This window comes from Oncorhynchus clarkii, chromosome 6 (assembly GCF_045791955.1).
Source record: "Oncorhynchus clarkii lewisi isolate Uvic-CL-2024 chromosome 6, UVic_Ocla_1.0, whole genome shotgun sequence".
NCBI classification, from domain to species: Eukaryota; Metazoa; Chordata; class Actinopteri; order Salmoniformes; family Salmonidae; genus Oncorhynchus; species Oncorhynchus clarkii.
The window spans coordinates 12,277,869-12,303,879 of NC_092152.1; the positions used below are offsets into that span (position 1 = coordinate 12,277,869).

A 26,011-nucleotide genomic window follows, 5' to 3' on the forward strand; every position below is an offset into this window, starting at 1 on the left:
TTACCCAGTTTAAAACTTTTATTTTTTCCTAATTTTTTTAATGGATATCTACAAAGTAAACTGTATTTTAACTTAAGTTCCATAATGGTCAGGTGGGAAGTGGGATCACCTTAGCCATCAATTCATAAATAATACTTCAGTCCTTTTAGCCAAACTTGTTATTAATTACAGGAAGATTTTAATTTGTTTTAGTTTGGTTTGAACCTGTTCTTAAGTCTTGAATGCAGCAATAGTAGCAGCAATTAAACAGTCACTTTAAAACTGTCCAAGTCGGAAGAATTTTCATATCAAGGTGCAGACATAATGCAAGCTCCGGTACTTTTTTTTACATTCTCAATTCTTAAATTGGCAAGCCAAATCAAGTTCCACTTAGGTGTGTGTAAGGTGTGTGTGGGGGGGGGGGGGGGGCAAAGGAGTCCTTTCTGTTATCAGCACAACTCTAAACTAATAAAACCTCTGTCCACTGTAACAATCTGAACATTCTGACTGGGAGAGGAACGCACATGTAGCATGATGAGAGCTGTGTGGATTCTCTGTGTGAAGACTCCGAAAGCGAGGGTGGTAGAGGGGTCCATGTTCTCCACAGTACCCTCTACAGCTGCTGCTGATGGTGCTGTTGAACTGCAGGGACAAAACACAAAATGGAGCAAATCATTGATTGGCCAGTCGTGGTTAGATTAGATACAGCTGCATGTCAGCATTTATTAATATCCGTTTTCAACCAAAATGATCATTAGCAAAAAAGACTGGGAAATGGGATCAAACATTGATATGATGAACAACCTATTTGCCCCAATTTAAGACTTGTGTTTAGTTGAACAAGCAACAAAGACATCCGTCAGGTGACTGGAGAAGTCCTCCCCGAGGCATGTAGGGATGGGGTTTCATATGGACGTACCTTGGGGGTGAGCCAAGTAAGAGAAGTGAGCAGTGGAGGACACTGGGATGGGGTTGAGGGCATTCTGGGCGAGTTGGGGCTGGGGGCCACCTTGCTGCTGGGTGGCCATAAGCATCATCTGAGGGTGGCCAGGGTTACCATGGTGGGACGGCACCATCCCAGACTGGATATGGGCCTGAAGAGGGAGAGAATAAGACAGAGAAAAAAGCTTAGTAGAAAAAGATACATACAACTGTTACTGACTTTGATTCTATAAAAGTGAGTGTTTTTGTTCCTGGGACCACTAACCTGCTCATATAGTATGTACTCAGAGTGAAGGGAAGGGCTTCTGAAGGTGGAGCTCACCTGCTGCATGTGGGCCATGTGGGAGGGGTTGTAGCCGTGCTGCATCTGCTGGGGGTGGAGGTAGACTGCCTGCTGGGCCGAGGAGAAGCTGCCCTGGGGGGACTGGGGGTTGGGCCCCGGGGTCATGGAGGGTGGGGTGGGGGCCAGGGCCTGGTACATCTGCTGCTGGGGCTGGTTGCCCATGTGCAGGGCCTGGGCAGCTGCAGCAGCCTGGTGCTGCTGGACGGGGCTGGGGGCCGGGTGGTTGCCACCGTGCTGCACGCCCTGCTGGGACTGGCCTGTGGGGGTGGCCGAGGGCTGGGGGTGGGGATGCAGTGTGGTATTGGGGTGGGCGTACTGCTGCGGCATGGGGCCTTGTGACACTGAACCCCCCCCCAAACAAAGACTGGGTTATTGTCACAGACCAGACAGACTACACAGAACAACATGTCAACATATTTGCTTTGCCAAAAAGAAAAATAATCTAACGTTTATTGCGCAATCGCACACCATTTATGCTTTTTACATGGAATTAGTGTGGCTATGCAACCGTATTACAAATCTCTCTACCACCGGTCCCAGAACCAAAATAGAGTCGCTGATTTGGTTCTGGGTGGTGAGATGAGGTACATACACACAACCAGATAGTGGGAAGAGTAGAAAATGCGGTCTGACACACAGTGGAGTCTTACCGTACATGGTGTGAGTCTGTTCACCATACTGGGTGGTGGAAGAGACCAGCTGGCCAGGGTGGCCGTGGGTGGGAGGGGCCATCATCCTGGCCTGACCCTGAATCACCGGGCTGAACACATGCTGGGCCTGGGGGGGGAGATGGGGAACTCACTGCCTGCACGTGTGTGTGTGTGTGTGTGTGTGTGTGTGTGTGTGTGTGTGTGGTCCTATTCCAAAGACACTGCTGATGATTTTAAGGCATTAATGCGCTCATTGGAGGAGTATTGGAATACCTTATACAAGCCCTGAAAATCTATAGGGTCTTTCCATTATCCATGGTCCATAGAAGTGAGTAGAGTAGTTATTTTGGCAGATTGTTACCTGTGACTGGTAGTGGGGCATCAGTTGCTGGCTGGTAAACTGCTGTGGGCTACACGTGAAGTACTGGGCTGAGTAGGCAGGGCTCTGGGCCACGATGGGCGGCCCCGCGGCCGGGTGCATCATGGTGGGCGTGCCCTGGGGGTGGTGCTGGTCTGACCTCTGCTGGGGCATGTTGGATACTGCAGCAGCCAGTGGCATACCACAACAACAACCGTTCAGAACACAAACATCCAGAATAACAGGAGAGATATCTGGGTGGGCAACCTTTTAAATTAATTATTTGTCTACAATGCTGAATCCATCTATGATGACATACACCCTATGAAAATGCTGAATTCCAAAAGCACTGTTAGTGTAGCTGTTTGGCTCTCCAGCAGACTAGACAACGCCGACAAAAGCTCCACACATAAAGCAGCGCTATCACCCGATGCCAGCCGGCAGTTACGACTACAAAACAAATGAATATTTACTGCACAAAGTCATGAGAATGTCTTCACTATGCGTTTGCCAGACAGCTTTGGCTCCATGTGTGAGGGCAGCATGTCTGACTTCTGGAAGCAGCCTTTGGCTGTTAATTTGGCAGCTGAACTGTGCTATTGATGAGGACAAGGAAGACATGAGACAGCGTTTGCCAGTCTCACCTTTACCTGGTCTGTAGGGCTTGGACTGGCTCAGCGTCATATGAGGCATCTGGACGTGGTACATGGCTGGAGACTGGCAGAGAAGATCAGAAGAACACCAAGGTTAACCCACTGATTTCACAGCCCCCTTACCCTTTCAACTCTGACCTCCTCATACACCCACAATCCATGTTCACAGCATGCCTTGTAAACTTGAAGAGAAGAAGGGTTGTCTGGTCTCATGCATACACCTGTCTGTCCACACTGGGCCCCCCCCTTCTATCAGCTGGATGACTGAAACATGCACTTAATATTCTATGTTCATCTGCACATTATCAATGCAGGCTAATCAAATGGCAACATTTGCTCACATACAAATACGAGAACTGCTCTGCATTTCTTCAGTTTGTAAACTAAAAATGAAGACAAGTCTTAGGTCTGGGTAAAAAAAAAAAAATTGCTAAGGCAGCGAGACCATTAGTTGTCAAATGAACCAAAGTAAGCTGTTAAAAACGAAGATAAGATCGACAACTAGAAACAATTTCAATAAGAAATTGGCAAACCAACATCTGATGGGACATTTTCAAGCAAGCAAAACATCACATACGGATTTGGACATAAAAGGTAAGAAAAGAGTAGAAAGCTTAAGAAATGCACAAACCTTCCAGATAATGCTTTTCTAATGGAGAGAGGAAAGGGAGAAACAACAGAACCATTCTTTAGTGGCTTGTTTGTGGTAACTAGAAAATGTTTCTCTCTCAAGTGACTAATGTTGGATCACCATAGCAACTTCAAGACCAAAATAGATTTATTTCTTACAATATCTGCCACAGAGATGTATTGTATGTGCTTTGAGACAGCGCAATTCCAGAGATCTCCATCACACAATTGCATAGTTCACAACGGATTCACTAGTCTCAAACTGCATTCTGGAGCTGGGCGGTATACTGTATTTTACTATATACATACACACACACACACACACACACACACACACACACACGGTATTTATGCACAGACCGGTTTGGGTTTTTACTTTACCTTCTATAGGGGTATTTGAATGTTTGGTTTGTTAAATGTGATACGCCATGTGTAACGTTAATTTTTATAGTTTACTCCACTACTTGAGTCCATCCCTCTCCATGCCGCTTCCACATAGACCTAGTCCCACCCCGTCACTCAAGGAGCGCATTTGTTGTTGCTTGACCACCTGACACTTTTGTTCAGTCTGCACAGTCAATGCAGCACATGCAACAAATGTTCATTTTTGCTTATGGATTTAATATAAATCCACAAGCATACTATAATTACTTTGTTCTTCTTACATCTGCAAACAGCTAGCTTGTATTTTCTTAGCCACTAATGCTAATTGCAAGTTGGCTGTATGAATAAAGATTTAATGTAGCCAAAGACTATAGGGTCCCCTTGGAAACACTGATCAACACTTTGGTTCCTACCCTGTCACAATAACACGTTTCATTCGTTGTCATGTCACTGTATTCAAAGTGCCCACCATTATTTATATTCTATTTCTAAAAGTTCACCCAAGTGGTTTGATCTAAATCGCAATTGCAACATCTGGTTAAAAATAAGGCCTAGCATTTTTGTCCGCAGTGTGGAAATGATCTCAAATAGTGCAGTAAATTATTTTAGGTTGAAGTTGAATTAAACAGTATAAAACAATCAGAATGGAGAATGGCCCATTGCAATCACTTAGAATGTATGTGTTGCCACCCTAGGGTCACGCAAATTTAGAACTTTTATTGATCAAAAAACAAAATAACTTCAAATTGAAAGAAAATACCATGACATTTTGGCGATATCGCCCAGTCCTACTGCATTCACTCCCGAGTCCAACATTACTCCCAACTGGCCTACACCAAAACAGGACTAGCATCAAGACAATGCTGCTGTATACTGACAGGAGATACTCAGGAAAAAAATAAATAATAATAATTCAAGCTCGACTCAAACCCACCTGAAGTCTCCCGAAATGTCACAAACCAATACAAAGAAGCAGTAGGCTACTCTACATGAGTTCAGACAGTGAGTAAATGACTGTGGAATGGTGAAACTGTGACCAGTAGGAAGTAAGGGCCTCTGACATATGCATGCCACAACTGCATAGAAGGACAGATGGATCATACAAATACCCACAAATTATAAAACACTGATAGCAGTGAAGCAAAAATTGAAAAGGTGATCCTTCTGGTTGGGAATGATACATTCCAGGGTTTTTTTCTGGATCAAAATGGGGCTTAGGTGGTGGCTGTGGGCATGGTCACTGGTGCAGTCTCTGACCGGAAATTTTAGAGACTCTCCCATTGTCCGCAGTGACAAAATGTAGCTGTTATATAGCTAATTTACTCCAATCTACACATCTTGTCATGGCTTATGCTATTTGTGTGACTCAAATGTAACAAAATCAATGTGGGCCCCATGCCTTGACAAAGATAGTCCTGAATGAATTATTTGGGGAATTTGATTGTCCCTGACCGATCTTAAAATAAATAACAGCACCATAATGTTTTCTACATGCTGTATTTTATAGCTGGTTTTAGTCATTTAAGTTTACACGGAACCTTTTCACATCCCACCTTTTTTTTCTTTACTGTTTGGACACAAGTGGCCTGAAACACTTAGGCCACCCACCTTAGACTTTTCTATACAGAAAAAACTAGATGTCGACCAATTAATTAGGGTCGATTTCAAGTTTTCATTACAGTCGGTAATCGGGATTTCTGGACACCGATCACGGCCGATTACATTGCACTCCACGAGGAGACTGCGTGGCAGGCTGACTACCTGTTATGCGAGTGCAGCAAAGGAGCCAAGGTAAGTTTAAATGCTAGCAAGCACCTTATAAAAAAAAACAATCTTCCCATATTCACTAGTTAACTACACATGGTTGATGATATTACTAGTTTATCTAGCTTGTCCTGCGTTGCATATAATCGATGCGGTGCCTGTTATTTTGTCATTGAGTCACAGCCCACTTCGCCAAAGGGGTGATTTAACAAGTGCATTCGTGAAAAAAAGCACTTTGGTTGCACCAATGTGTACCTAACCATAAACCCCTTAAAATCATTACACAAGTATATATTTTTTAAACCTGCATATTTAGTTAATATTGCTTGCTAACATTAATTTATTTTAACTAGGGAAATTGTGTCACTTCTCTTGCGTTCTGTGCAACAGAGTCAGGGTATATGCAGCAGTTTGGGCCGCCTGGCTCGTTGCGAACTGTGTGAAGACCATTTCTTCCTAACGAAGACAGCTAACTTCGCCAAACGGGGGATGATTTAACAAAAGCGCATTTGCGAAAAAAGCACAATCGTTGCACGAATGTACCTAACCATAAACATCAATGCCTTTCTTAAAATCAATACACAGAAGTATATATTTTTAAACCTGCATATTTAGCTAAAAGAAATCCAGGTTAGCAGGCAATATTAACCAGGTGAAATTGTGTCACTTCTCTTGCGTTCATCGCACGCAGAGTCAGGGTATATGCAAAAGTTTGGGCTGTATAATTTGCCAGAATTTTATATAATTATGACATAACATTGAAGGTTGTGCAATGTAACAGCAATATTTAGACTTATGGATGCCACCCGTTAGATAAAATACGGAACGGTTCCTTCCGTATTTCACTGAAAGAATAAACGTCTTTTCGAGATGATAGGTCATGAATATGGTCAAATCCAGAAACTAAGGCTCATATTTCTGTGTGTTTATTATACTACAATTAAGTCTATGATTTGATAGCGCAGTCTGAGCAGTGTTAGGCAGCAGCAGGCTCGTAAGCACTTTACTGCGTTTGCCAGCAGCTCTTCGCAATGCTTCAAGCATTGCGCTGTTTATGACTTCAAGCCTATCAACTCCCGAGATTAGGCTGGCAATACTAAAGTGCCTATAAGGACATCCAATAGTCAAAGGTATATGAAATACAAATGGTATAGAGAGAAAAAAGTCCTATAATAACTACAACCTAAAACTTCTTACCTGGGAATATTGAAGACTCATGTTAAAAGGAACCACCAGCTTTCATATGTTCTGAGCAAGGAACTTAAAACGTTAGCTTTCTTACATGGCACTTTCACTTAATTCTCCAACACTTTGTTTTTGCATTATTTAAACCAAATTGAACATGTTTCATTATTTGAGACTAGATGTATTATATTTAGTTAAAATAAGTGTTCATTGTTCATTCAGTATTGTTACATTTAGTATTGTAATTATTACAAATATATAAAAATTGTCTGATTAATCGGTATCGGCGTTGAAAAATCATAATCAGTCGAACTCTAGAAAAAATAAAACTTAATTCCATCTTGTTGTACCACAACACACATAGAGACAGACAGAGAGTGAGAGCAAGAGATGAGGGATGAGGTGAAAGGAGGGTGAACTAAATATTTTAGGACCCTCATCCACCTTCCATGCTGCTTAGCAACTGTGCATGCCAATCACACACCAATTATCATTTCATGGGGATGTCTCAGCTTCCACAAGTATTCTTATTCTGACCTGCCAGAGTTGTGGGGGCATGCAGGGGGATGGAGTCTGTGTGTGCGTGTGTCATCTCACCTGGACTCCAGGGCTGACAGGGGTCAGAGGGTACATCTGGGGAAAGTAGACCTGTTGAGGCTGCTGCATGACGATAGAGGGGCTGGGCTGGCCTTGGGGACGAGGGGGGGTCGGGGTGGTGGCCGGCTTTGGCTGCACACACAGGCACATATTACAAAGTCTTTTCATCTTCAAAAGGAATATCGATATCAAGCAGAGATATCAAATAGCAGAAACAGAGGATGCAGCCTATGTGGGGAGTCAAACTGACCTGAGGAGTGAAGACCCTGGGTTTGAACTCGTGGGCATTAGGATTCAGAGTCGACTTTCTCATTTGACTGCGGAGCGGGGAAAAGGAATACATTAACATAAGACAGAAAATCATTTATTTCGGCAACGTGAGAGTTCCAGGATGATCAATTTCTCTTAGGTTGGCTGTTTAAAGCTGCACTCCATTTGTGCCTACCCTCAAGAGAGACCCACTACAACACCAACTCAAATCTAACAGATGAATGGCCATGACACTCACTCTGCCTCATCCTCTTCCTTGTCTTCAGGCTTGGCTCCTCCGCTTAAGTTGGGTGCAGATGTCTGGACACCCTGCGAGGTCACGTCAGGCCCCCTGTTCTGCTCCGGGGCGGGACAGAGGGTAGAGGACAGGGAGGGGGATGATGCGCCAGGGCTGTCTGGCTTGTTGCTCCTGGCGGGGACCACAGGGCCCTCAGACCCCTCCAACCCCTTATCCAGAGGAAGCTGCTTGGACTTCTCTCCCGTGTCCTGCGGAGGCTTAGTCACCATCTGCTGAAACTGTGGGTCTGGGTTAGAGCTGGACTGCAACTGAGAGAGCGAGATGAGAGTTTTAGATGGCTGTACTAACAAAGATTATTTATGACATTTTCTGTATTTTACTGTCAAGAGATACTTCTTCCTGAAGGCAAGTGAGGACACCCAACTTACCCTAAAATCTACACTAAATTTCTTTAAGTTGTCTATTTGTTTTCTGTGGTCTGGTGCCATGGAGGGGGGTCCTGCAGAGAGAAAGTGAAAGATCATGAGACATTTCACCAATACAGAAATAGAGATGCATTTCAGACAATACAATTGGATCCTCCTCAAAATGTGAGCTGTGTCCACGCTGCAGACCTTTAGAGAGTGGTCTGTTGATACTAGGGGGGCTCTCCAGGGGTTTCATGTTCTCTTTGTTGACCGTAGGAGAGTTCTGTCTCGTCGCCTGGACCCGAGAATCTTTCGCTATATTAAGGGAAGAAAGAAGGGGAGAGTAAAATCGTCAAGTGCCTTGTTTCAGACGGCGCTTGACTGACTGCTTTTAATAAGAAAGTGACAGATTCTTACGTTTGTCACTGCTTCAGAGCATACAGCCAGAAAACAATAAGAGTATGGATGTCGATGGCAAGCGGACTTACCCTCTGCTGAGGAGGTGGCGGCCATATTGGGGGCAGGGCTAGCAGTAGGTGAGGAAGCTGACATTGATGTGTTAACAGGTTCCACGGGAGTGGACCCAGTCTGGGGCGAGGGACCAGGAGAGGCCCCGCCCATGCTGTTCTGCCGAGGGGATCGAGGTCTGTGTGCTATAGGAGAGCAACAAACACCGTTATCCTACACACATCCAAAAGAGATACATCCCTTACACTAGATAAGACTTCACAGCTAAGATGAGAACATTTCATTGTCCAATAAGTTTACACAGAATGGAAATTTGTCTTTAGTCTATCTAGGGCTGTCGCAGTGACCGTATTCCCGCCACAACGGCAGTCACGAGTCATAACCAGTCAAATTCCCTGTGACCACTGGTCAGGGTAAACCCATCCAAAACAGTGCAAATGAATGGCCCTGAATGGTAGCCTACCAAACTTGCCAACGAACCTCTAAATCGCCTCATACTCAGCACTCCATTGTCCCTCTAAATCACTTCACGAGTTAATCATCTGAATGATGAGGACAATGGTGATGGGAGTCAGAGCTCCTGTTCTGAAATGGACAAGAAAAAGCCCAGGACCCAATATGCAGACATTTATTTGAAAACCCAAAAGGATCTGAAGGACAACTGGTCTGATGAGAGGGAAGCAGTAGAAGACATTGTTTTGCTACCTTATTAAACCGGAGCTGTTACAGAAAGAGAGAAAGAAGCACAGAGCGAGCATTGGTGTGGTAACTGAAAGGTGGCTGGTTTGAATCCCCGAGCAAGACCGGGGAGAGCCCCCCCCCCCCTCTAAAAGTCTGCAGCCTGGACAGAGCTCTAAAATGTGAGGCACAGGGCTAGTAAGGAAAGGGGGATACCTTGTCAGTTGCACAACTGAATGCATTCAACCAAAATGTGTCTTATGCTTTTAACCTAAACCCTCAAGAGAGAAGCAGGTTGCTGATTTAACAGGAAAAATCAGCCCAAATCCACTAATTCCTTCAATTTACAGTGTTCAACAATGTGTGAGTACAATTTTTTTGGTGAACAAATGTTTAGTTTTGGCATTATGATAAACGTGGGTAGCAAAATGGAAAATCAATGGGGAAATCTGTTGCAGCTCAAGTCGACTACAAAATCCACAATGCAATGCTCTCTATGGGCTGGCTGGCTAGCAAGCAAATGTAGCTACACACAATAATAAAGACAATATCAGCATGTAAAGTAGCAAATTGGGACCCAACCCGGGTCTGTAGTGACGCCTCTAGCACTGTGATTCAGTGCCTTAGACCTCTGCGCCAATCGGGAGGCACAAATATATCTTTGAGATGGGGAAATGTTGCCCATGCTATGAAAATGAACCACGCAGTGTATTCTGGGAAATTCAGGGACAAGGAGCACCTCCTTTAATGAGTTAATGCGAGTCTATTGGGCGCTAGCTCAAAACATAAATCTTTACCAGGATGTGAGAATTAACTTGCCATCTGTAGTATCGTAAAGCTTTGGAATCGTGACACTACGTACTTGAGGAAAATAGGCATGTTTCTCAACATATACAGACTGAGAAAGGGATTGAGTGACAGTTTAGCAACCGTGTGACGCAGCATGACAACGTGAACGGTTGACAGTATGCTTGATCAGGGCATACGTTCCCATCTCTTTTCTATAATACATCTCTAGCAACGGCACAATGCACCCTGGACTAAAGAGGCAGACAAATGGGAAAAATGTGCTAGGCTCTCCGTTAAATTACACATTTCTCGAGGTAGGAATATCACCAAAAATATGATCAATGGCTCATTTGAGAGAAAAAAATCCTCCCGAGTCAAGACATCAGCCGGTATTGAAATCTGACATGTTTGAGAAATTTTCACGATGTAAAAGTCATATTCCTGTTAACTTCCAGTGAAGCGAGAGCGACTATCACGGTGCTACGTCACACCGGACGGATTTCCGTCTGCTTGAACATCAATAACTCACCCAGAGATGCACAAAAACAAAACATTCAAAATGGGTGAACCTTTCCTTTAATCAATGTCATCAGCGCCCGGGGAGCAGTTGTTGGGGGTTAACTGCCTTGCTCAAGGGCAGAACGGCAGATTAGTCCACCTTGCCAGCTCGAGGAATCGAACCAGCGACCTTTTGGTTACTGGCCCAACTCTCTTAACCTCTAGGCTATCTGCCTCAGAGAGCAGAAGCGTGCAGTGTGTGTGGGGATGTGAGAGTAGGACACAGGACTCAGGAGGCTTGGAGCAGGCACGGAGGGAGACACCGCAACTACTGTTCTCGCCCTGGAATAACTTCTTGCTAGTTACCATCCCATCGGATTACATTGTACCAGTCTTGACTGCATCAAACCGAGAGAAGCTAGCTAACTTGGCTACTTGAGGCTAGCCATAATGCTACTTTGCATCTCACTATCCTACAAGTTAAGCCAACACATCACTACTCCGTTCAAATTATAGCCTAAATACAAGCCTACCTGTTGGTTTTTGGTTGTTATAGCCTTTAAATTGTAATTTTAATGCCATCTTCTATTGATTACATATCCCCTAACTTGCTCGACACACAAGCAGATTAACAATGCAATCGTCTCACCGAGGGAAGGATGAGAGCACATGCCTTTTTATGAAACTTTTTTCCAAATCATCAAGTCTCATGCAACATTTGTTTCGATATCTAAGACAGGCCTATAAACCTGGGAATATCACAACTAAATAATGCATTTTAATGTGACGGTGTAGGCTATATTAAATGGATTCATTTGACTTGTTAAAATGTAGATGTTCCAAAGGTGGGCATCAGCAGCTTGTATGGGTGGAAGCCAGAAGATGCTAAACATGTTATGTTAATTAACAGTGAGATGCCGTGAGACCGGCAGTCATTTGCATGACAATTAACGGCTGACAATCTCATGACCGCCACAACCCTAGGCATACCATTTGTCAATGTAATATAACCACAGTGGCTATATCTGTAACAATCCAAGCTATTTTGCCAGGTGTCATTTCCACCCCAGTCCTGAAGGACAGATGGGGTTTCTTACCTCCGCTGACCACTGAAGACCAGGTGCCACCGGATGAGCTGCTGCGGGTAGCCGGGGGAACGGGCACCTCTCCTGGAGCATTGTGGGGCATGAAGTCTACTCCCGGGGGAACTCTACTCCCGGGGGGAACTCTGTGGGTGCGAGGGGTACGCTGGGTCTTTGGGGACATCCTGGGAGGGCCTGGAGGGAGAGAGAGTTGTGACACCACATAATTTAGCTAGAAGGAGCCCAGGTAGAGACTAGTGAGCCACTAGTACCACAAACTATATGCAACTAGGTGGACAATACAAACAGCTACTTACCACAGACGATATTACAAAATGATTGAGGAACGGTGATGAAAAACGGCATGAATACATACACCATCTTTCCTTCACCAATACAACGGTCATTAATGCACCCAGTGCACGTAAACACTGACAAGTCTGTGACTAGTGCCTCCTGCTTTCAATGCCACACCATGGGAGTGTTCCTGGAGAGCGCGACCAACACCACACAATTCACAATGCAATGCGTGCAAGGAGAGCGAGAGAGAGCAGGAGTGAGAGAGACAGGAGGAAAGTGGAGGTAGGGCAAAGAAGAAAAAACATCAAAGTCCAAAGCCGTTTCTCAATTGAAAAGCAGCGTCTTGAAGCAGGAGATTAGAGACAGCGGCAGCAGCACAGCCAGCCCAGCGGTGCACATGGCTCTGTGTGTTCACCACTCTGTTAGGAGGGAGGTAGCTACCTTCTGAGGACATGCGTCTACTGGGTATAGTGCAGATGGGAGCTGGAGAGCCGTGAGCAGAGGGGTGAGACGGGGGCCGGGAGGGCCGCGAGGGGGGTCTGGATGGAGGCCGGGTGGGCGTGGCCGCCCTGGGTGGGAGAGGGGAGGGGCCTGACTGGTAGCGGGAGGAGGGCGATGGGCAGGAGGTGGCACCTGATAGGACAAATGACAATGAGCAGAGGAGGAGAAATAAGGAGAAACGAGAGAGCAAGGACAGAAAGAGGACAGATAATAAGGTGGAGCGAGGGGTAAAGACGAGGCATGTGTACACAAGGAAAAGGAGGGTGATTCAAGGAAGGCAGAAAGAGGAGACGGGTCAGCAAGTTGAAACTAGAGGTCGGCCGATTAATCGGAATGGCCGATTAATTAGGGCAGATTTCAAGTTCATAACAATAGGAAATCGGTATTTTTGGACACCAATTTGGTTGGGCAGAATGAGATTTTTACCGTGTCAGCTCGGGGATTCAATCTTGCAACCTTACAGTTAACTAGTCCAATGCTCTAACCACCTGCCTCTCACTGCACTCCACGAGGAGACTGCCTGGTACGCGAATGCAGTAAGCCAAGTTAAGTTGCTAGCTACCATTAAACTTATAAAAACAATCATAATGACTAGTTAAACTAGTAATATCAACCATGTGTAGTTATCTAGCGTTTCCTGCATTGCATATAAATCGATGCTGTGCGTATTCACGAAAAAGGACTGTTGTTGCTCCAATGTGTACCTAACCATAAACATCAATGCCTTTCTTAAAATCAATACACAAGTATATATTTTTAAACCTGGATATTTAGTTAATATTCCCTGCTAACCTGGCATCGTTGCGAACTCTGTGAAGACTACTTCTTCCTAACAAAGACTGCCAACTTTGCCAAACGGGGGATGATTTAACAAAAGCGCATTTGCGAAAAAAGCACAATCGTTGCATGACTGTACCTAACCATGAACATCAATGCCTTTCTTAAAATCAGTACACAGAAGTATATATTTTTAAACCTGCATATTTAGCTAAAAGAAATCCAGGTTAGCAGGCAATATTAACCAGGTGAAATTGTGTCACTTCTCTTGCGTTCATTGCACGCAGAGTCAGGGTATATGCAACAGTTTGGGCCGTATAATTTGCCAGAATTTTATATAATTATGACATTACTTTGCACAACCTTCAATGTTACAGGGATATTTAGACTTATGGATGACACTCGTTAGATAAAATACGGAACGGTTCCGTATTTCACTGAAAGAATAAACGTCTTCTTTTCGATATGATAGTTTCCGGATTTGACCATATTAATGACCTACGGCTCGTATTTCTGTGTGTTATCATGTTATAACTAAGTCTATGATTTGATAGAGCATTCTGAGCGATGGTAGGCACCAGTAGGCTCGTAAACATTCATTCAAACAGCACTTTTGTGCATTTGCCAGCAGCTGTTTATGACTTCAAGCCTATCAACTCCCGAGATTAGGCTGGTATAACCGATGTGAAATGGCTAGCTAGTTAGCGCACCAATAGCGTTTCAAACGTCACTCGCTCTGAGACTTGGGAGTAGTTATTCCCCTTGCTCTGCATGGGTAACGCTGCTTCGAGCCCAGGTAGGAGCGAGGAGAGGGATGGAAGATACTGTTTCACTGTCAATACTAAAGTGCCTATAAGAACATCCAATAGTCAAAGGTTAATGAAATACACATGGTATAGAGAGAAATCGTCCTATAATAACTACAACCTAAAACTTCTTACCTGGGAATATTGAAGACTCATGTTAAAAGGAACCACCAGTTTTCATATGTTCTCATGTTCTGAGCAAGGAACTGAAACGTTAGCTTTCTTACATAGCACATATTGCACTTTTACTTTCTCCTCCAACACTTTATTTTTGCATTTAAACCAAATTGAACACGTTTCATTATTTATTTGAAGCTAAATTGATTTTATTGATGTATATTATTAAGTTAAAATAAGTGTTCATTCAGTATTGTTGTAATTGTCATTATTACAAATAAATAAAATATATATTTTCATCGTCCGATTAATCGGTATCGGCTTTCTTTTAGGTCCTCCAATAATCGGTATCGGCGTTGAAAAATCACAATCGGTTGACCTCTAGTTGAAACGGATAGAAACAGCATAGCAAAGAATAAACTCCAGAGATTTACTGATGAAAACAGAATAAACTTGAAAAAAGGTCAAGGAAAGTTAGGACGCAGAACAAGATGACAACTCAGGAAATGAAACTGAACTGACATTCAAATTGTTAATGTAGAGAGAAACATGCAATTGTGTTTTTTGGATGGTAGGATGATTACCGAGTACTGATGTCTGAAAGTCAAGGCCAAACTCGCCACGGTAAGTTTCCCCAGACACAGATAAACATTGGCCTGGACTTGTCAGACTAACAAATCCTACAGGTGATCTGACAGTTGTGGTCTAAATACCAGCTAGAATATACAATACAAACTACGAGATGAGCACACAGCTTAACTAAAAAGAAGAACGTTAAACTAAAACTAGGGATTGGGTAAATTCAGGACAGATGAGCTCATTCAAAAATAGCCAGTCATGTTCACACAACTGATCTTTACAGGATGCCTGTAAAAACCCATCTAGGGGTGGTCTGACGCAGAGACATCCTCTGGCTTTGACAATAGCGCCTTTCATTCAGTCATTGTGTGGTGCCCTCGATTTACTGGGGGAGGTTGGGTAATGGAATTATGTGCACGAGCACAAAACATCACATCTGTCATTTTAGTCCTTTCTGAATCTGCCATGTCAGCCATTTTTATCTGGCAGGAGTGTAACAATTCCATCCAGAATATCCTACTGTTGGCGAACTCAGAGGTCCTCTGATAACACTGCGAATCGACATCCCTGTGTTTTGAGAGAACTGTCTGAGTTTGACAGGTGTTGCTTGCGGTTTGAGCAAGAAAACAATAACTGATTGGATAATTTGAACTAAGTGCTGCTCATAGCCTATATATGAAGGGTCAACATGTATCAACCTCCACAGTGAATGCTTTGGTTGATGTGTGTGAATATTGCCAAATGCATCAGTGAAACATATTGCTCCTATGTAATGCAACCCTTGCTGTTAATAGATCACGAAGCAGCATACAACTGAGCAAAACATTTGGAAATGACAAGGTAACTCATCTACAGCCTTAAAACACATCTCAAGTGCAAGTTAACTGTTTAGCTCCCATCTGAAGGCTGGGGGGCATTTAGGATGCCTTCTACTGCGGATCATTAAAATATTACACTTCGTTAATTGAAATATTATATATCAACACAAGACCTGAAAGATGGTTTGGTATGGTTCAGAAAGTTGGAACCAAGCTCAATATATCAGTGTAGCATATTGTCGCCTGGATTTGTTGAAATATCTTCACGCCTTGAAAAAAAAACCATCCAGGCTTCCATCCCAAAAATTACAGGGACAGTTTGTGTAAAAAAAATTGTAAAAAACTAATCTTGTCAGAATCGTCCTCTGGAATAATTGACATTCTGGGGTAATAAATACATAACCAACGTTCTCAAGTAATACTAGCCCAATTCCAATAGGACTTTAGTCTACACCTGTTGTTTAGGAAGGATGTGACAAATAAAATGTGATATTGTTCCATGCTCCAGGATGAACCAGGGTGCCCTTACCTCCGTTGACAACTCTCTGGTCAGCTCCAGAGCTGGGGGTGTAGTCGTGAAGACCTGGCCGGGGAGGTCCACTGCTGCTCTGGACCAACCTAGGGGAGTTCTGACGACCCGCTCCCCATGACATCCCCTCTCTGTTCCTCTGACCCGGGGGAATGTACTTTTCTCTATGGAGAGATCAGTGACCCAGGAGAACAAGTTAAAAACTAATGCAACTACAACAATGTGAAACCAGATGTACAAATTGGCAGCGGAATCCTGCAAGCCTGCCTCTGCAATGTCCACAACTGAACGAGAGCTTGAAGACACTGCAGTATGCCAGTATGTTAGCCATACATGAGGCAAGTCGCAGCTGAACATGGATGCGAGTGACAGACGAACATTCAATTTATGGATGCTAGCATCAACTAATGGATTGTGAAAACCCCTCAGAGACCCACCTGTTGAGTGTGTGTTGCTCCCTCTCTCCCCTCACCACGGCAGTGTACTTCTCCTCCTCGCTGCGCTCGTCATTCTCCAGGGCCACGCGGGACTTGTAGGTGGAGCTGGCCTCGATCTCCTCCGCCAGTTGGGCCGCTCGCGCTTCCCGCTTCAGAAACTCCTCAGAGTTATCCCGCTCCAGGGCAACCCTGCATAGAAGAGCACAGCACAGGGCAAACCTTAGACACACACACACCCCTGTCCCCAAATAGGGGTCACGCATGCAAAGCAAAGTAGGTGCAACACATTGTTAGTGGATGAGCTCATTTCCTACTTGATAAACCTGTCTGTGCCTGTATGACGCATGAGTGGACAGAGAGAGGCAGGAGTAGCTTACGTGTAGGTGGACAGGCTGCTGTCGTAGGTGGACTTGATGCCATACTGCTCTTCATTGTACTTGAACATGTCATTCGGGTCCCAGCCATTTGACTAAGAGGAGCAAGAGAGCAAGAGCGAGGCAGAGAGGCTTTTGGTCAGATGATATAAACTATGAATGGAGAGTAAAAAACAACAATACTCTGGAGTGAAGTGCTACCTAGCTCCAGATTTAGGATCAGCTTCCCCTTCCCCAATCCTAACCTTAAAGGGAAACTTCGGGATTGATCTACTTCCCCGGAGTTAGATGCTACTGTAGACTTCCAGTCACTGCGCTAACACTAGTTGGCATTGGCTGCAAAACTACCTCCAATTTCTTTCATACTGGACGCAGAGAGATAAAGGAGTTCATCGAACTCTGGGGAAGTAGACAAAGTACCTCATTGCCAAAATCCCAAAGTAACCCGTTAACCACTACGGTAGATAATAAACAGATACCAGAACAGCATCTAGGGGCAACTTTGCCCACAGCAGCAGATATAGTTCCATGCAGAGCACTAAATGGAAAGCAATACCACGTCTGTGTCCAGAGACTCCAGGCTGCCTGAGACCATGTGCTGCTGCCGCCCTCCATCCCACGGCTCCAGGTCCTTCTCCTTGTGTTCCCCGTTGATTCTGCCGCCCACTGCAGTGTCCGTGAAGTTATCTACACGTTACAACACACATTCATAGTTATATACTGCTGACAGACATGTATGCAAACACGGAGGGGATCACACATACACACGCAGGCACAGGTAAATGATGACTGTGCAGGTGTGGAGAAGGCAGATAGCACATGATCTGCCTTTCTAAGAACCAGGTGCACTCTTTGCTTTGGCAGTGATCATGTCAGGATAACCATTAGAAACAGTCACAACACAGAAGTAGCAGAATCATAGTGTTAACATTAGGGAGAACGAGTACAGAAATTAATGGTAAGCAAAATAAACCTATAAATAACATGCACTTAGATTAGTCATAGCATGAAAAATATGACTCCAGGCAGGTCAGACAATGTGGTTACGCAGAATAGATTGAATTATAAAAAGGAAAATTTGAGACCGCACGTGTCATTTTTAAACGAGATATTTTAGCACAATTCAACATCTTTGTAAGTACTTTTGTTTCAGTTGCATTTATTCGATAGAGTCAACCAAAGCTCTTTAGAGAATCAAGCCATTTGAATAGGTCCCCCAGAAACATGTATTTTAATGACAATGGGGTCTGGGGACAATGGGGTCAAGCCCAATATGAGGATTGACCCTTATAATATGGCATCTAGCAGACACTTCATTCCAAGAAACGTACTGTCATGGGTGCATACATTTATTTTTTTACGTATGGGTAATGTTCCCTCAAATATTGTCCGGCGCGGAGCAAATTTCAGGTCTGCTTCCAACATTGTGAAAATTCTGTGCAACTCCCAATGTGAGTTTACAGTGAACACCGAGTTACAGCTTCAGACAGTGGTCAAGTAGACTTAAGCCATGTTGGCTTATCAGTGGCCTACCATCAGAAACAAATGGAGAAATGCACACCATACCATTTTAACATGGAAATAGCTGTTCTATCATTCAGCCTACAGTAGCAGCCAATGTGTGGTGAATGTAAGCCTACATTCCATGATACTTTTTAACCTGCTTATCCACTTGTCTTTCAGACGAGGTGACTGAAAATGTGTTGTTTGACACAAGAAACCACTTTACAAAATAAAATGCATTATTACTCCCATTCCCTTATTATAGAGAATCAGACAAACCCTCTGCCTATTGGCTACGTAGCTTATTCAAGACATCTCAAAATACAACACTGCCCCTTTTAAGACAAAAAAAGCGCTTCAGCTGACTTGCTTTTCAAAGGTCTAGAAATGTACACGTTTTGTGCTCTTGTAGGAAGCAATCACTGCCCCTTATTGCCGACTACAAATGATCTATAACTGGGCTAATAAATCAATAACTAGCAAAGGATATGAACAAAATGTGCATGTGGATACATGCAACTGTCACATTGATCTCAAAACAAGTGCATCTACTCACAACCACTCATGCTGTAAACACAGTCCAGTTCAACGTGAACGGCACAGATTCATATGGCAATGGTCTATTTGCATATAGGCCTACTGCAGCTCTGATTGCTTATGCCGCAAAAGGTCTGTGTAGAGTACGGGCTGAGTCGTGCGTGTCAACACAATAGAATCCTACGGCGATGCGTTTGGCCTACAACAAAATCTCTTGCATAGTTGTGTTTCAGTATGTTGCATTGAAAGTGGCTAAAATTGCATTGATTCAATCACAATTCCCACAGTAAAGGGAAACTTTGATAGTGTTAACTAAAAGGGGAAAACTCTAGAAGGTTCAGTGACGTTCAATCTCGCCAGTGACAACCTTGAGTGTACAGGTGCTTCTCTGCGCAGGCTGATATTTATTTTGTGCGGCAGTCCCGGGGGAGCTGCTTGCAGCATAGAGGGAACATTGCGTATGGGTGGTCCTGGGAATCAAACCCACTATCCTGGCGATGCAAAAGCCATGCTCTACAGAGGACCCTTACACTACTGCATTTCCTCAAAGCTATTGAGGTTTTACTGTTTACCCTCTTACCATCAAAATTAACATGTGTATGCGTCAACAACAACAAAAAGGTGCAAAAACAGAATATTACCTGTGTCAGTAGAGACTACACCCATTTGAGGAGAAACACATGGAAGAGAGGGTCAGTTGAGAGAAGACAGGTAGCCTAACCCTGGGGTTCCTAACCTTATTCCTGAAGCGCCACTGTGTATATGCTAATGTTTACATTCCAACCACACAGCTACATTTCTTTCATCTACAAAACAAATGGGTTTTCTTGTGCATTACCCGAGACTTAGCCCAGTGAAATATCTGGCACATGGCAATGAGATACTGTATGCATTTAACATGTGGCCTTTGCTATTTGTCTGCTAGAAACTGGGTTGGCTACAACAAGAACCTGGGCACCCAGGGATGCTTCAGGAATGGCTGTAAGGAAGCACTGATCTAACCCACTTCACACAGTAACACTTCACTAGTTGATTTGATTACAATGCTAACTAGCAGAGTCTATTGTTGCTCACTGTGCAGTGCTTGAGTCCTGACAGGTTTAGAGGTAATATATTGGATCACAACCTTATTGAGTACCCCTGCAGTGCCTGGGAGACATTCGGAGCAATCAATATTTCACATTATTACTCAATGACTGGCCACAGAGGGAGCATTCAGTTCAGGCACATGATCTAGCCCTTGGCTCTGCTTCTAGACATGATAACAATTCACACAGGAGGAATGGGCTATCTTTGTGTTGGCCAATAAATAGGCATTTCCTCGTGCATCCAACCAACTCAAGTTAAAGACATAGCTACACCTACAAACTTAAGGGGCCAGTGACAACCTTGAGTGTACAAGTCTTGACATAAGGATGTACCTTTTCTGGCATAATTGAAGTCCACGTCTCTGAAGTGCACCACCACCACATCGGAAGCCTTGAAGATAATGCTGTCCACGAGGTCTTCCTGTCGCAGGCCCACACTGGGCCCAGGACTCTTGATGTTGGCCGCATCCAGAACCAGGTCACACTGGGGGACAGACGACAGAGTTGTGAAGTAGAAAGAGCTCCATCAAGTATCACTGTAAACGCTTAGGTTAGACTACTCCCCGAAGAGAATACATGGTTGTATTTTATATTTGGGTTTTGTGTGCGATTTGAGATTATGAACACTGCATCAGTAAGTGAGCCATGTAAAGCATTTTCCCTTTAATAAATGGACAACAAGGCTGTTAAACTTGAAGCATATGTTGCATGTAAGGCCCACTGTGTGTAACCCTCCTGTTATGTTACCAAGAAAGATAGAATATCCTTGGCCTCAAGTATTATACTAATAATAATCATTCAGCACACGATTTTACCTAAAGCAACGTACAGACATGCGTGCACACATTATACGTATGGGTGGTCCCAGGAATTGAACCCACTACCCTGGCACTACAAGCACCATGCTCTACCAACTAAGCTACAAGGGATCAGGTCATACAACACAGCTCTAGCCATCACAATTAAAATGTACTTATTGTCACCCAATAGAAAAAAAACTTGGCTTTGACATTGCTTTATGTGATTGTCCTTACCTCTGGGCTGTATGTTTTAAACACTCCATCATAAACCATTCCATTTTTTACTTTCAGTTCACAATTGGTTCCCTGCAAATGAAGGGAGAAAAAAAATATTACTCCATCATCATACACACGAGATGTACCGTTACGTTCCAACTCAACTAAGACCATTGACTTGCTGCTAAGAAGTATCTCCATTGGCAGTCTGAACAACACATTTAAACAAAGTTCACTCCTAAAAACATATACCTCTTAATTAAAACAATCTGTCAATCACACATGACTTAATTATCGCAAGGGAAGGTCTTTGGGAAAACAACATGTGGTACATGTCACTGTTGCTTGCTTGATATGCTTCAACGAGTCAATAGCACGAGTGGCATAGAGGTCTAAGGCACGACATCTCAGTGCAAGAGGCGTCACTACAGTCCCTGGTTCGAATCCAGGCTGTATCACACCCGCCCGTGATTGGGAGTCCCATAGGGCGGTGCACAATTGGCCCAGCGGCTTCCGGGTTTGGCCGTCATTGTAAATAAGAATTTGTTCTTAACTGACTTGCCTAGTTAAATTAAGTTTACATGAAAAAATTAAATGTGTAGTGTGCTGTCATTAGTTTTCCAGTGACATTAGATTTAAAAAAAAAGCTTTGTTCAGGAGACACATCCAACATACACAGTATCTGGCTCTACTACCTCCATCTAGAAATCGGTTATGAATTAGTTTCAAATCATAAAATGTATTTGGTGTTGCTTGAGCCTTAATGCATCAAGTGATCGAGGAACATACCACTAATGATGTCAAGACATGGACCATCCTCATGTTTGCATATACACCATTAGAGACAACCTGAAAGACAAAAAAACACAATAGTAGATATGATACCCTAAATAGTGACAAATCGTCATTAGCTGCCAACTTCACGTGCCTAATTCAAATAATGGGACAGAAAACCAAATCAAACAATGATAAATAATGAAGCTGTTCACTTACTGCTGCTGAAGGTCCTTTGGCACTATGCCGTCCCCTTAAAGACAAAAAATAAAAACAGTAATTGTCAATATTATTATAATCCTCAAAATGACTCATTACTGATTCTGTGACACAAAATAAATAGATAAATGCAATGTTTGAGGTCTTTCCACAATCAAATAAACACTAAGCATATTTAATGAGTCCTGCATGCCCTGTAGTGATAATGATTCATATGGGTAAATTTCACCTGAAATATGACTGGCTAGATATTTTCACTAGCTGTGCAGTGAATACTTCACTTTCCCACACACAATTTCCTTCTGGATTAGAAATACATTACTGAAATCATTTAATTTTGCGCTTGCCTCCCTAACCCATATGATGACAGTTTATATATGCATGGCTGGTTTAAACGTCTATGATGCATGGGTCAGGACTCCGAAGTGTGGAATATGACTATTGTTGTTGTTGCCCCCCCCCCCCCCCCCCCCCAAAAAAAAAATCACATGCAACGCTAGGACGTACTGTCCCTACCTTTAAAATAGTTTGCTATCAAAATAGACTGATATGTTGCTGAAATACAGCCCTTCTGGTTAACGGTAGTACTTACATAAGCCATGTTTCAAGGGCACAATTTTACACAAGCAGCAACTAAAACGTCAAGGTTGAAAGTCCTTCGTCGGTCTTTAAATTATATCTTCGCCACAAAACACCGCCACGCCCCCTTTTCTTTTGCAGACTTGCACGCACTTACAGGTTAAAAATTGCAACATCGTTGCTGTGACTTCAAAACAAAAAAAGGTAGCAATTTAGTTTGGCAATATGACTTGCAATCGCCGGTGTCAAAACTTCCACCTCGCAACAATATTTAAAGACAAAACGTTGAGTGGTTGTGTCCTGCCCATCTTTACTGACTTATCCATGACGCCGATGCAATGATGGCATGAATTAAATTAATGAATTTAATTAATGAAAGCGTTAACTGGTTAACAGGGTAGTAGCCTAGCGTATTCTAAGTTCAGGAGGTATAGCTAGCTAGTTAGCCGTTTAATTTCTAGCTGCATATGCATCCTCTTACAAGATGATCCATCGAAGCAAGTGGCACAGGATACAAACCACTGATAGCTAGTATTGAGAGCATAGCTAGCTAACTTACAAACAGACATGGCGCTACCAAACCAAAACTAGCTAGCTAAGTACGGCATTACTGCGGGAACATTCAGTACTACGAGACCGTGTCCAGCATCATTCGTAGGCCTAATTTGCTAGGGTCCGTGCTATCCGGGATCATCGACGTCCCTTACCCGTTGAAATTTAAAATGGTTACAGTAAGGCTAGGATTAGGGACATCACAAGGATTCCGAATAGTATGGACCAAGTTGCTAACTAGCTGGATAGAAACTTGCCTACCACAAACGACGTATGGTTAGTTTAGTAACGTTAGTCAGATAAGCATGAGCTGGCGCAGATCCAGATAAAATTATTTCGTGTAGAGGTGCAGACTAACAGTGAAAAAACTATTTAAAAATAATAAGTCGCACACTTCACATATATATAACCTCCCAGTAATCAATACATTACTGTGAGGTTAGAGATCGTTATATGGAGTGTGCGACTGTTTTTATAGCTTATAGTATAGTAGTCAGGGCGACAAACACGTTGACATTTATCGTGGAAATATCAACTCCTGTAATTAAGAGCATAGTCGGCGATTGATAATTTCACAACGTTGGCATCATAATAATAATATGGTTAGCTAAAATGTCGACTGAATAAATCACCTACCTGCCCAAATTCTGTCGTCCGCCACTTCCCCCGGCACCAGAGGCAGCGCCACTGCCGGGTTTGCGATTACCACCGGCCTGCTTCATTGACATGATGAGCCCATAAACGACGTGTGTGGTGTATTCCTAAAATCTCAAAAAGAATATACACTGCAAACAAATGACGACTGGATAATATTTAGAGATAACTCGTTTTTTAAAAACTTGATAACGTCGCTCAGCTACTCCGCGCATGTGATTCCAAACCTATGAAAAGTTAGCTAGCCAACTTAGCTAGCTGTGTAAGTTAATGCCTTTTAAAAATATAAGTAACGCTCTTTAAATAAAAAAATACAATATGCGCCGATTACACTTGTAACAAATAGGTGAATTAAAGCTCCTGTCAATTTGTTTTTCGATTCTGAAAATGTATTTTAATTCCGTCAAACGGGATTTTCAGCTATGTCGGGTTCTCTCTTCGTTGCTACCAGCGAAAAGACCAAAACCAGTCTTGAAAGGAGACAAAACAGCGGAGGGATATACCGATTTCCGTCACACTATGATCCCACCTAAATAAACTGCCACTTGATTTTTGACAACCTTAAAATGTTCATGTTTCGAATAAAATAATAATTATAAACCCAAATGAGTGACTGGAGGTCATCCACAGTCTAACCGTTATGTATTTTTTTCGGAGATATAAGACTTACAAATTGCACTATTTACAGGAAGTCAAGAGATCATCCGCAGCGGTAGCAAATATTTGGCGGTACCATGGCATCCACGTGAGCCGGGTGCTAGAAGATCTTTGATCATGATGACACCCATTCATAAAAGAAACAGCTCAATTCATGTTAAAGACATCTTGAATAATGGAAAATTGCATCAATAAATCTTTCCATTTCAATTTAGTTTTGACTGTCAGAACGTTGAACCACAGTCAGAGATATCATTTTATCTCTATGGTTTGAGAAGTTGAGAGGTGAAAGTGAGATAGATGGCAGTGTAGCAGCTAGTTGTAGGCAATGGTACATTTGATTATTTATTTATATGGGAAAAAACATCCATCTTGGTGAAAGGGCTTTGGTTTCACTTCACTCTTTTTATGCATAAATCAATGAGATGATGATTGGAGTTGGACCTCTGTTTGATCAACTGTGGTAGTGCCAAAATCCCAGAACAGTGCTATCCCAGGACATATTCCTGAAATCTAACTGCTTATTGGTGGGGAAGTAACAGTATTTCTATTCTATAGCTCGGTATAGGGATCATTTGTATCTCTCACATGTAAAATAAATAGATTTCTTTGATTAGGTTTGATTAATTTTAGTAATCTGATGTAGATCATGTCCAAATAATTTAGTGACAGTTTCACTGACACAGATTAATGAGGCTATATCAAACTTTTGCCACAGTTTTTTTTGTTGTTGACAAAAGTGGTCCTTTAAATGGACATAGCTATATTTTGCAGAAATTACTCAATTCGACAGAAAGGGGTACACTTTGGCACATCACCAAAATCATATATTGTTTGCCTAATTTGGGTGGCATCATGAGATAAGAAATGTATTAATTGTATTGTAATAACTGCTGCCTGGGAATGGTCGTTAAGATCCCTATTGGAGTGGTGGTTTGTGGTTGAGTTCCGATCGGACTACATTGTAAACGAATGCCATATCTTACAATGCCTGAATAGGTATTTAACAAATCAGCTAACCATATCATATGATATAGCAATCTGATGCCCGACTGTACAGTTGATGACATAGCACTTAACCAATGGTTGATGCAATGCAACGCCAGCACATCTTGTTGGGCAACTCAACCCCTGAGTTTGCCCATGGGTTGGGAGACCAGGATCACGTTCCTTGAAGACACAATGTGCACCATTTATAGATCTAAATGACCAATTGAAGAATGATTTACAGTACCAGTCAAAAGTTTGGACACACCTACTCATTCCAGGGTTTTTCTTT

At 43.0% G+C, this 26,011-nt stretch overlaps 1 protein-coding gene across 13 annotated transcripts; it reads right to left on the bottom strand.

Moving 5' to 3' along the window:
• LOC139410626 (ataxin-2-like) lies at nt 1-24,548 on the bottom strand. 13 transcript variants are annotated; one of them, XM_071155951.1, is made up of 25 exons: nt 24,058-24,378; nt 22,291-22,324; nt 22,087-22,146; nt 21,316-21,387; nt 20,615-20,765; nt 19,835-19,849; nt 17,710-17,840; nt 17,157-17,248; nt 16,780-16,968; nt 16,343-16,506; nt 12,657-12,848; nt 11,931-12,110; nt 8,889-9,053; nt 8,608-8,715; nt 8,422-8,492; nt 7,994-8,301; nt 7,736-7,802; nt 7,486-7,617; nt 3,557-3,574; nt 2,923-2,989; nt 2,276-2,454; nt 1,915-2,041; nt 1,187-1,605; nt 899-1,073; nt 1-621 (listed from the first exon to the last, which is right to left on the bottom strand). In XM_071155951.1, the coding sequence occupies exons 1-25, from the start codon at nt 24,147-24,149 to the stop codon at nt 593-595; spliced, it is 3,237 nt and encodes a 1,078-aa protein (XP_071012052.1). In that variant the 5' UTR covers nt 24,150-24,378; the 3' UTR covers nt 1-592. The 13 variants fall into 13 exon arrangements, with proteins under 13 accessions (XP_071012052.1, XP_071012058.1, XP_071012051.1 ...); XM_071155957.1 differs by having other exon boundaries at nt 1,244-1,605; nt 2,917-2,989; XM_071155950.1 differs by having other exon boundaries at nt 2,917-2,989.
• Nucleotides 24,549-26,011: the final 1,463 nt, after the last annotated feature.